Raw genomic sequence first — 12,105 nt, 5'->3', positions numbered from 1 at the left:
CCCTAAACCCAACCGTCCCGTTCTTCTTTTTCCTAAACCCAACTGTCCCGTTCTTCTTTTCCTAAACCCAACCGTCCCGTTCTTCTTTTCCTAAACCCAACCGTCCCGTTGTTCTTTACCTAAACCCAACCGTCCCGTTCTTCTTTACCTAAACCCAACCGTCCCGTTGTTCTTTACCTAAACCCAACCGTCCCGTTCTTCTTTTCCTAAACCCAACCGTCCCGTTGTTCTTTACCTAAACCCAACCGTCCCATTATTCTTTACCTAAACCCAACTGTCCCGTTCTTCTTTACCTAAACCCAACTGTCCCGTTGTTCTTTTCCTAAACCCAACCGTCCCATTATTCTTTACCTAAACCCAACCGTCCCGTCATTCTTTACCTAAACCCAACTGTCCCCTTTTAGTTAAAGAGTAACATCCTTTTAGTTTAACATGAAACAGCCCTGAAATCACCATGGTGATTCGGCCTATCATTTGTCTTACTCCAGGGATTTTTCCCACGTAGGGGAACTTTTGGTGCTGCTGTTTTAGCCAGTACCAAAGGAAAATCAGTGCAAAAATGATAAGAATTGAGGGGAAAAAACATCAACTAAAATCCTCTTCAACTGTGTTTAAGAGCATTTTAAAGAACAGCTGTTGAACAAGCAGAATATAAACTTTAATAATGAGCGCTGATCTCACTTTTCCCGTCCAGAGTCTGGCTGTGTCCGACTCTCCCGGGGATTTTAACGCTGATATTTACATATTAATATTGTTATTTTTAAGCAGTTTCGTTGATTTGGGGTTTCACTTACTCAAGCATAATAGCCAGCTTTGTTCATTAAATGCATATAGATTTCTATCAAATAAGGTAACACAGACTCATTGTCTTTACTGCAAGCGGACCGGGCATGCGCACTGGCGCATTTGTTCATTTTTTAATCCAGACCAAAAAGATGTGAGTCACACATGTGTGATTTAAGGCTGCAGCCAACAACTAATGATGAATCTGCCTTTTATTTTCTACGATCCATCGATTCCTTAATTAGAAAATGATGAAAAATGTCCGTCACAAGTTCCCAAGATGCTTTCAAATGTCCAAAACCCAAAGAGATTCTAGTTTACAATGATATATTTCATATTTTATGAATAGGAAAACGCAGCAAAGCCTCACTTTTTTAGAAGCTGAAACCAGAGCATGTTTGGCATTTTAATCCTTTCAAGGTTGTCACATTTATTGCCTTTACTGTACGCTAACCGATCATGCTTACTGTCGTGCGTAGCCCCCCCTTACTTAAAGGCCTATACTGAGAAGGGTTGGGGTACCGAAACGCGTTGCCAATAGGGCACCGGTTCCGACGTAAACGGTAGTAACGAGACCTAATAAGAACGAAAATTTCGTTGCCTCATTTCGGTGCCTGACTGGGACGGGACGCTACGTTAACGTTAGCTAGTAGCTGGATTAAACCCAACGGTTAAAATGCTGACAGCTTACGTAAAGCGGTGTAAAGTGTGACTGTATTTCCCTCTAGAGGATCCAACAGCGGGACGTAACAGTCTGCAGGCAGCTGCTGTTGTCGGAAAAACAACAAACCGTGCGTTCACTTGAAACTCGCCAGCCTTGTGGTGCATTCAAAGATATTGTAAAATACGTTTTTCCCATCTGGTGCTTGTTTTTGTCATTTACCAGCAATTTACTAGTGAAATAAGTTATTGTTATAAGATATTGTTATTACATTATTAATCATCTCATTTTGACCATATGGCCTTAGCAATAAACAAGCCGTTCTTTAATGTCGCCGACTGTCGTTTTGTGCTCCTTTTTTTATATTTTATATTATATACATTATAAATATATTATATATATTTCGGTTCAGGCACCAGCACCGTTTTAACCCTTGTGTTGTCTTCCCGTAGACCTTGAACTTGTTGTCTTTCTGGGTCAAAACTGAAAATGAACTTTTGTTGGCGCTTTTAAAATTCAGGGTCAATGAACCTAATTTAGATTACTTTATACCTTCATTTTCACACAAATTATCAATTATTTTGACTAATAGTTAACATCAGAGGATGTTCAGTGAATCACAGTTTATGTCAAAGTTTAGTGAAACCATTTAAAACACCCAACATTCAATGGAATTAATCATTCATTTTACCTGCGAAGAGTGTTTTATGGCTTCCATACAACGTACATCCATGCATCCATGTTACTTTTGGGCAATTTGGATGAAAGAAACCCATATTTCTCATATAAAAAACTTTTAAAACAGGTCAGATTTGACCCAAGGACAACACAAGAGTTAAAAGTACCGATTTAGCACTGGTATCAGAAAAAACCCAAATGATACCCAACCCTAATTCTGAGTTAGGAAAAAGCCTGTATTTGAGAGTCTTCTCTCTGGGAATCTGACCACCTATAATGGATTTAGTTTATTTGTCAGGGCGGAGGACTGGTGCGGAGTTAGTGCAGCAGCAGAGCAGCATGCAGCCGTTCACAGTGACTTCATTAAATCAACATCAGTCCAGTTCACGTTCAGTTCAACCAGTAAGAGAAAGAGGTTGTTCTATGTTTACATGGAAGACAAATACTGACAATTATAGATGGATAAATCAGGGATGTTTTTACTGAGACTCAGATTTACTGACTGAATGCTGAAGTAAACTGAGCAGAGCTGTGACATGGTTTCTGTTTCACGGTCGCCTGAGACTTAAAGCTCACCTCTCCTTCTCTCTTCTGAATGTCGTCAGCTTTATCACCGGCGTAGGCCGACTGCAGACGGACCGCGTCTTCCTGAAGCTGCCGCACCTGAGAGCAAAGAGGAAGAAGAGGAGGAGGAGGAAGACGTTCAGGTTGGTTACAAACACATTCAGGGCCCTATTTTAACGATCTGAGGTCACGGCGTGAAGCGCCTGGTGCAGGTGCGTTTAGGGCGTGTCCAAATCCACTTTTGCTAGTTTGACGGCGGAAAAAGGGTCCGTGCGCCGGGCGCATGGTTCAAAAGGGTTGTACTTAGTGTCTTCATTAATCAGAGGTGTGTTTTGGGCGTAACATGCAATCAACCAATCAGCGATCATCTCCCATTCTCTTTAAAAGCCAGGCGCGTTTGGACCTTGGAGCATTGCTGTTATGATGGAGGATTTGCACCGTAATATTTGTATTAGTAATCTTCTGCATGTGTGTGTGCTGCTGTGCGTCCCTGTGTGTGTAACAAGCATAGTGTGCACGTGCTGTGCACGAGCCTAGGAGCATTTTACTAATGCTCTGTTAAAATAACAATGAAATGCTGCGTTATTGACTTTAGACCAGGTTTTTGTTGATCAATGGTGCCATCACTTCCCACTGCCTCAAGATAGCAATACGCCCAGAATGCACCTGAACACACCTCCCTATAAGACCAGCACGCCCAGAATGCACCTGAACACACCTCCCTGTAAGACCAGCACGCCCAGAAGGCACCTGAACACACCTCCCTGTAAGACCAGCACGCCCAGAATGCACCTGAACACACCTCCCTGTAAGACCAGCACGCCCAGAATGCACCTGAACACACCTCCCTGTAAGACCAGCACGCCCAGAATGCACCTGAACACACCTCCCTGTAAGACCAGCACGCCCAGAAGGCACCTGAACACACCTCCCTGTAAGACCAGCATGGGCCACAGATGGGCGCAGGTGCATTTGCTATTTAAACGACGTGGGCGCTGGACGGGAAATTGACAACTGCGTCGGTCTTAAACTAGCAAAGACACTTGTGGGCGCTGGCTGGGGAGGCAGACAGGATTTTCCTCGCCAACTGGCAACAGTCTGTCCACGCGCTGCTGCCCCCCCAGCACACGTCTGCCCCCCCAGCACACGTCTGCCCCGCTTGCACTCCACAAAATATAATTTATGTAATTATGTGTGGTTGTCATCACGTGACAGTGTGGAGGAGAAAGTAGTTTTTTGTAAGCTGTTGTTATGTTATTATTGTTTCAGTATTAGTGTTTGGTATTCAGTTTCTGAACGGTGCACAAGCCAACAGTTTGGTGGCGCCGTCTGAGCCTTACGTCATCATTTTTAATTAGTCATGGTAATACCGTATAACGCGGTAAAATAGGGAGGAGGTTTGACGGTATCAAAATTTGGATACCGCCCAACCCTAGTCAGAAGCGAAGGCGACTCATGTGAAAAGCTCCAGCGTCGCAAAGCTGAAAGCCCCACGCTGAGACCCGAACAGTCTGACATTCAGGTACAATTTTCACATTATCCAACATTCAAAAGCTGTTACTTTTTCATGTTATGTTTTATTCGAGAAATTCCTAAAAACTGGGGGAATGAGTTTTAATTGTAACTTCTTGTACTTCCCCTGTACCTGTGTTCCCAGCAGAGGATGGATACCCGGGCTTGGTCACATCAGCGCGATAAGGCATTGAACATTTTAGTACCCGTGTTCCCAGCGCCCAGTGTTAGTACCTGTGTTCCCAGCGCCTGGATGTCGTGTTGGAAGGTCGTGTGCATCCTCTGCAGCGTCTCCACCGTGTTCTGGTCGCGGCCGAGCTCCTCCGGCAGCTTCTTGTGTTTGTCCAGGATGCGGTTGAGGATCTCCTTGGCGTCGTGGTAGAACTTGTGCAGCTCGTAGGAGGCGGCGAGGATCTGCGTGCGCGTGTCGATGAGCTCCAGCAGGTCTGCCCACGCCTCGTTCAGGCCGTCCTTCCACTCGGCGACGGTGGCGGCATCGGCGTGGCCGCCGTTGATCAGCTCGTCCGCCTGTCGGTTCACCGTGTCCACGCGCTCCTGGCCGATGGTCCCCGTGTCGCGGGCGAACTCTCGGAAACGCTCCTGCAGCATCTGCAGAAACATGGTAGTAGAGATTAACCCTCAGGCTGTCTTCCCGTCGACCTGCAACTTTTTCTTTTTCCGAGTCAACATTTTAAAGGACGTTTTGGACGTCTTTTTCGACACTTTTGTGGCTTTCCCACAGATGTTTTTGTCACTTTTTTCAACATTTCTCGTCTTTTTGAGCCTTTTGAAATATTGAAAGCTTTTTTTTTTTACATTTGTCACGTTTTTGACATTTGCGTCACTTTTTTAAAAACTTTTTTTTTTTTTACATTTTTTTAAACATTTTTGTCACTTTTTTTTAAACATTTTTGTCACTTTTTAACATATTTGTAATTTTTTTTTAAACATTTGTCACTTTTTTTTTAAACATTTTTGTCATTTTTTTAAACATTTTTGTCACTTTTTTTAAAAATTTTTGTAATTTTTTTTTAACATTTTTGTCACTTTTTTTTAAACATTTTTGTCACTTTCTTTTAACATTTTTGTAATTTTTTTTAACATTTGTCACTTTATTTTTAACATTTTTGTCACTTTTTTTTACTTTTGTCTTTTTTTTTTTAACATTTTTGTCACTTGTTTAACATTTTTTTTACATTTTTGTCACTTGTTTAACATTTTTTTTTTACATTTTTGTCTTTTTTTTACATTTTTTAAAACATTTTTGTCACTTTTTTTTACATTTGTCTTTTTTTTTTTTATTTTTTTTTTAAACATTTTTGTCACTTTTTTTTAACATATTTGTCACTATTTTTAACATTTGTCATTTTTTTACTTTTTTTTACATTTTTGTCACTTGTTTAACATTTTTTTTTTACATTTTTGTCTTTTTTTAACATTTTTGTCTTTTTTTTTACATTTAAAAAAAAAAATTGTCACTTTTTTAACATTTGTCACTTTTTTTAACATTTGTCACTTTTTTTTAACATTTTTGTCTTCTTTTTTTTTACATTTGTCTTTTTTTTTACATTTTTGTCTTTTTTTAACTTTTTTTTTTAAACATTTTTGTCACTTTTTTTTAAACATTTTTGTCACTTTTTTTTAAACATTTTTTTTTAAACATTTTTGTCATTTTTTTAAACATTTTTGTCACTTTTTTTTAAACATTTTTGTCACTTTCTTTTAACATATTTGTCACTTTTTTTTTAACATTTTTGTCATTTTTTTTTACATTTTTTAACACTTTCTTTTTTTAAAAATTTTTGTCACTTTTTTAAAACATTTTTGTCACTTTTTTTTAAACATTTTTGTCACTTTTTTTTAACATTTTTGTCACTTTTATTTTTACATTTATCACTTTTTTTTTTTTTACTTTTTTGTCACTTTTTTTTTAAACATTTTTGTCACTTTTTTTTAACATTTTTGTCATTGTTTTTCCACTAAAGTAGAAGTACTATTACTGTTATGAGCTTTCACGTAAGTACAATCAAATTACCGGTGTAAAAATCAAAGTAAAAGTTACTTGAAGATATAAACTTGTACATTTATACTTATTTAATATCTTAAAGAAAAAATACTTAACTAAAAGTAAAATTACAGATTTTAAACGCGATGTATTGTGCAGCCCTGTGTTGTACTCACGGTGACGTGCTCGTAGTCCTGTCCCAGCTCGTGGGACCCGGCCACCACCTCCCTCTCAGCGATCCACTGCTCCAGGTCGTCCACCTCGCGGTTCAGCTGGAAGAGACGCAGACGCTCGTCCAACTTCCCCCGACGCTCCTCCGACAAGTCCTTCAGCCCGGCGTACAGCTTATCCACCTGGGACTGACGCATACCGATACGCTCGCTGCAGAACCAGGACAGAAACTCTGGGATTAGCTTTAGTTTATTTCTGTTTTAGTTTATTTCTGTTTTTCCCTCTTTCTCCCTTCAATAGAGCTCAACAGTATGGTTTCCGTACGATGATTTTACTAATGCTCTGTTAAAATAACAATGAAATGCTGTGTTATTGACTTTAGACCAGGTTTTTGTTGGTCAATGGTGCCATCACTTCCCACTGCCTCACGATAGCAATACTCCCAGAATGCACCTGAACACACCTCCCTGTAAGACCAGCACGCCCAGAATGCACCTGAACACACCTCCCTGTAAGACCAGCACGCCCAGAATGCACCTGAACACACCTCCCTGTAAGACCAGCACGCCCAGAATGCACCTGAACACCCCTCCCTGTAAGACCAGCACGCCCAGAATGCACCTGAACACACCTCCCTGTAAGACCAGCACGCCCAGAATGCACCTGAACACACCTCCCTGTAAGACCAGCACGCCCAGAATGCACCTGAACACACCTCCCTGTAAGACCAGCACGCCCAGAATGCACCTGAACACACCTCCCTGTAAGACCAGCACGCCCAGAATGCACCTGAACACACCTCCCTGTAAGACCAGCACGCCCAGAATGCACCTGAACACACCTCCCTGTAAGACCAGCACGCCCAGAATGCACCTGAACACACCTCCCTGTAAGACCAGCACGCCCATGGGCGCAGGTGCATTTGCTATTTAAATGACACGGGCTGTCTTTCTTCACACTGTCTACCATGTTGTTATTGTGTTATTAAGTGGTGTTGTGATTTATTATGCATGTCTTAAAATCTCTGTGCTCTTAAAGGTGCCGTAGGTAGGATTGTGAAGATCCAGGACTTAGCCAAAAAATGTTAACATCAACAACTTCTCAGTCCCTCCCCCCTTTCTGCTAAAGCCCAAACGGTCTCCTAAGCCCCTCCCCCCACAAGGGAGAATGAATGCGTGTGCATGAGCAGTGATTGACACGCAGTTAGACACCCCCCCTGGCCCTGACTGGTGCATCTGAACAGTTAGACACCCCCCCGGCCCTGATTGGTGCATCTGAACAGGGAGCGGCGGACACTACAGGCTGCAGGTGGAGCCAGAGGAGCCAGATTCTTGTTTTAATGACCTGCTTCCTGTAGTTCTACTGGAACATAGGGTCAGTTTCAGCAGATATGACAGACAGGGAGTTTTAGAAGTCTCACCTACTGCACCGTTAATGTCCCCGAGAGGCAATTTGTTGTACACTACAGGCATATTGACACATAACCACAACACAAACACTGAACCAGACACCTACAGCACTATTTATCTTACACATACTACATACACACATGAATAAATAGAATACAATAAAAAGCAGTATGTTGCACTTCCCTAAAAGGCCTAATGTCATAAATAAATGAAACTACTGACAGTACAATCTTCCTTTGTTCCTTCTCATTGCATTACTTTCCCCTCAACTTATACTTTTGTTATCCTTCATATATATATATATATATATATACACATATACACTCAACCAGCGGTGGAAGAAGTATTCAGATCCTAACTTACCAGATAACTTACGCAACAAAACAGTCAAAGATATTTGACTTCGCCGACCAAATAAAAGCATTTTAATAAACTATATATATCTTGCTCTTAATGTGATTCCTATTTTTGAGTGTGACCCTCAGGGAAGCTGAGTTTGACCCCCCTCTGCTCCCTCTCCTAGAGCTTAGATCGGGGCCCAAAAAATCGAGCCCGACCCTACCCGAGCCTGTGCACGTTGCGTCCGAGCCCGGCCCGGCCCGACACATTAACTGGAATTATGAGTCCGATTTAAACCCGACAATGTTTTAATACGTGGGCCGTTATAACTGACGTTCAATACTACAATTCAGAGTTGTTTGAACTACAGAAATCTGTTCAGAATTATCTTAATAAATATCAGTAATGCAACAAGGACGAAGCATGTAAACTGCTGTTAGTTTAGTCAGAACGGATCACAAATGAATGAATGAAGAAATGTAAAAAAATAACCTCGACCCTAGCTGCTCCCTCAGCTGAATAGTGAGGGGAACAGATCAGGGCAGCAACATAGTTAAAGACCTGGAACCATATAGGAGACTTTCTGGTCTCCATCACCTAATTAATACTGTCCTTCACCACGGTCTGCATGCTGACCCACTGGCCGTGAACAGTGCTGCAGATGGGGGAGACACGATGTAGCACAGTTGACCTCCCACTCAAGTCATTCCAGTACATCCACCCAGAGCTACGGGAGGAGCTGGAGAGGCAGAGCTTTCTCCCCACCGAATAAGGCTAATAAGGCCCAGCCCGTTCATAGCGGCGTAAAATATCGGCCAGGTCCGGTTTGGGCTCGGGCAGAGAATCTAAACTCTACCCTCTCCCCCCTCACCTGTCGGGGTGTTCGGCAGCCACCAGGCCCCGGCTGGTGCTGGACAGCTGGTGGACGGTGTCAGCGTAATCCTCCACCGCCTGCTCCAGGATCTGATGCTTCTTCAGCATGGCCACCGAACTCTGCTCGTCCTGAGACACACACACACACACACACACACACACTTGTTATTTTTCGCTTCACCGGTTAAACATCAACATTTACTGCAGTAAAATGGTATCTTAGCAAATAGTATAGTTTGTAGTAAATGTTCACTACGATGGTTACACCCAGACTAAAAACCTCTCAGATCAAATTATAACCCAATGGAACTGAAACCATCTCAGGTATTCAGAGTGACAAGCTCTTCTCTCAGTTATCAGAGTATTGAATGTGTACTGACCAGCAGAAGCAGCAGACAGTCTGACACCAACACCAACCAAACTGAGCCATTTAACCCAAAGAAAAGAAAGTCCAGAGGGCGGAGCCAGAGGAGAGGACACGTTGTTATCCAGGGGGTAAGCGAGCCTCCACAAAGTGTACCTCCTATGGGGAGAATCTGATGCTAACAAGCCATCACCTCCCGTTAGCATCCCATTGACTCCCATTCATTTTGCCGTCACTTTGACAGCGAGTAACTGTAGCATCATACAGTCAAGGAAGAAGCCCATAGAGAGTCCATGAAAGCATCGGAATAAAATATTTCAGCAACGTTTTGATGGACTGGAAATACTTTGGTATGTGGTGAGTGAATTCATATGAAGTAACATTTATCCACGAACAGATTTCTACCAGAAGACTTCCAACTTTCAGACAGGTTGCTCACGTCACATCTACGTCTTCAAGCTCAGTTGGAGGCTGCTCAGTAACGCTCAGCCAGCACCGGGAAAGTGACTTCAGTGGTCTCCGTCCATGTCGATGGCGTCACTGTGTCCATTTCTTTCACCGTCTCTGGTCGTTACCATCGACGGTTGAAATAACGGACGTAGTAGAAGTGAAGTCACCCATTGGTTTGTGGACTGTTTTGAAGCCTCGAGTTTGGCAATCCATCCATCTTCATCCGCTTATCCGGTATCGGGTCACGGGGGGTAGCAGCTCCAGCAGGGGACCCCAAACTTCCCTTTCCCGAGCCACATTAACCAGCTCCGACTGGGGGATCCCGAGGCGTTCCCAGGCCAGGTTAGAGATATAATCCCTCCACCTAGTCCTGGGTCTTCCCCGAGGCCTCCTCCCAGCTGGACGTGCCTGGAACACCTCCCTAGGGAGGCGCCCAGGGGGCATCCTTACCAGATGCCCGAACCACCTCAACTGGCTCCTTTCGACGCGAAGGAGCAGCGGCTCTACTACGAGCTCCTCACGGATGACTGAGCTTCTCACCCTATCTCTAAGGGAGACGCCAGCTACCCTCCTGAGGAAACCCATTTCGGCTGCTTGTACCCTGGCAATCATCTCGTTTTTTTTTTTTTTAAACCGGACGTGGCGATTTTAGGGTGGAGCTGGGGAGGATGGAGCAGCCGAGCCAGTGTTGTTCATGACGCTGTGCTAAGCTAAACGCTAAAGAGGGAAAGTTGCTGATTTTCAACCAGGGGCCATTCTAGGATCAGACCTTTATGGGGGCTCAGCCCCTAATGAGAATGTGACACGGATACAGTGCTTTGCAAAAGTGTTACTAATAACTGAAATAATTCAGTACCGCCTCATGTGCGAGGCGAGCGTGGCTGGTCGTCACAGGAAACTGCCGCAACCTAACGCGACACACACACAGAATGTGGAAGGTGTGTTGTTGATTCTCGGCATGTGGCTGTTTGCCAGAAGACACATTTAGTTTCTAAAGAAGCTGGAGGCAGCAAAAAAAAATGGCGGGTTTGTTCAGGACACCCCCGTCTGTCAATAGCAATGATGACGCAGTGATTAGTGCCGATTCTCTCCGACCAATCAGGAGTCTGCAGGCTTTCACGTCACCTGTTGGTATCGCCTCAGCTCGCTTGGAACCTCGACGGAGGTGAGACTAAATAAAGTAGCTGTTAGCAGGTAGCAGGGACTTTTTAAAATAATGGAAAACCAAAAAAGGCGAGTAGAGCTGAGTCGAGCAGGTACCATGTGGTGGAAAAACGCCATAACACACAAGTTTGAGCCCCCCCTAAAGCTTTGTTACGTCTGCCTCACCTTGGCCTTCTCCTCTAACATCATGTAGAGCTCCTGTTCGCTCATCCAGGCCTCGGCCTCGGCGGCGTCGAAGTAGTACTGCTGGGCCTCGTGGGCCTCGCTGAGGCGTGTGTGACGCTTCTCCGTCTCCTTCCTGATCTGTTCCCACAGCGCCGTGAGCCCGGCGAGCCGCTGGCGGATCAGCTCGGCCGTCGGGCTGTCCTCCCGCAGGACGTGCTGACTGCGCTCGAAGATGTCGTCGTAGCGCGGCTGATGGCCCTGGATCTCCTTTTGCAGAGTCTGAGAGGGTCAAAGTAAGTGAGTGAGTACGTAAGTTAGTAATTAAGTAAGTGAGCATGTAGGTAAGTACATAAGACAACAAGTAGGTAAACAAGTACGTAAGTAAGTAAACAAGTAAGTAGGTACGTTAGTAAGTAGGTAAGTAAGTATGTAAACAAGTAAGTAGGTACGTTAGTAAGTAGGTAAGTAAGTATGTAAACAAGTAAGTAGGTACGTTAGTAAGTAGGTAAGTAAGTACGTAAACAAGTAAGTAGGTAAGTACGTAAATAAGTAAACAGAGTAGTAGGGTGCGTTAGTACGTAGGTGAAAGTAAGTATGTAAACAAGTAAGTAGGGTACGTTAGTAAGTAGGTGAAAGTAAGTATGTAAACAAGTAAGTAGGGTCACGTTAGTAAGTAGGGTGAGTAAGTATGTAAACAAGTAAGTAGTACGTTAGTACGTAGGTAAGTAAGTATGTAAACAAGTAAGTAGATGCGTTGGTAAGTGGGTGAAAGTGAAAGTAGTGTAAACAAATAAGTAGGGTGCGTTGAGTGCGTAGGGTAAGTGAGTATGTAAACAAGTAAGTAGGTAAGTGCGTAGAGTGAGTAAACAAGTAAGTAGGTGCGTTAGTGCGTAGAGTGAAAGTGAGTGCGTAAACAGAGTGAAGTGGGTGCGTTGAGTACGTGGGTAAGTAAGTATGTAAACAAGTG

The 12,105-nt window shown here is 43.5% G+C and overlaps 1 protein-coding gene across 2 annotated transcripts in view; it reads right to left on the bottom strand.

The window, feature by feature from the left end:
* Positions 1–12,105, bottom strand: part of LOC144532190 (spectrin beta chain, non-erythrocytic 1-like) — a 174,054-nt gene that overhangs the window by 28,430 nt on the left and 133,519 nt on the right. For both annotated transcript variants that reach the window (XM_078272808.1, XM_078272807.1), the window contains 5 exons: positions 11,139–11,417; positions 8,994–9,124; positions 6,380–6,584; positions 4,433–4,807; positions 2,699–2,785 (listed from right to left, as the gene is read on the bottom strand). In XM_078272808.1, the coding sequence (XP_078128934.1) occupies positions 2,699–2,785; positions 4,433–4,807; positions 6,380–6,584; positions 8,994–9,124; positions 11,139–11,417 (1,077 nt within the window). The remainder of the gene's footprint in view (positions 1–2,698; positions 2,786–4,432; positions 4,808–6,379; positions 6,585–8,993; positions 9,125–11,138; positions 11,418–12,105) is intronic.

This window comes from Sander vitreus, chromosome 17 (assembly GCF_031162955.1).
Source record: "Sander vitreus isolate 19-12246 chromosome 17, sanVit1, whole genome shotgun sequence".
Lineage (NCBI taxonomy): Eukaryota > Metazoa > Chordata > Actinopteri > Perciformes > Percidae > Sander > Sander vitreus.
The sequence above is the reverse complement of the archived record's forward strand: the minus strand, read 5'-3'. Positions and strand labels throughout refer to the sequence as shown.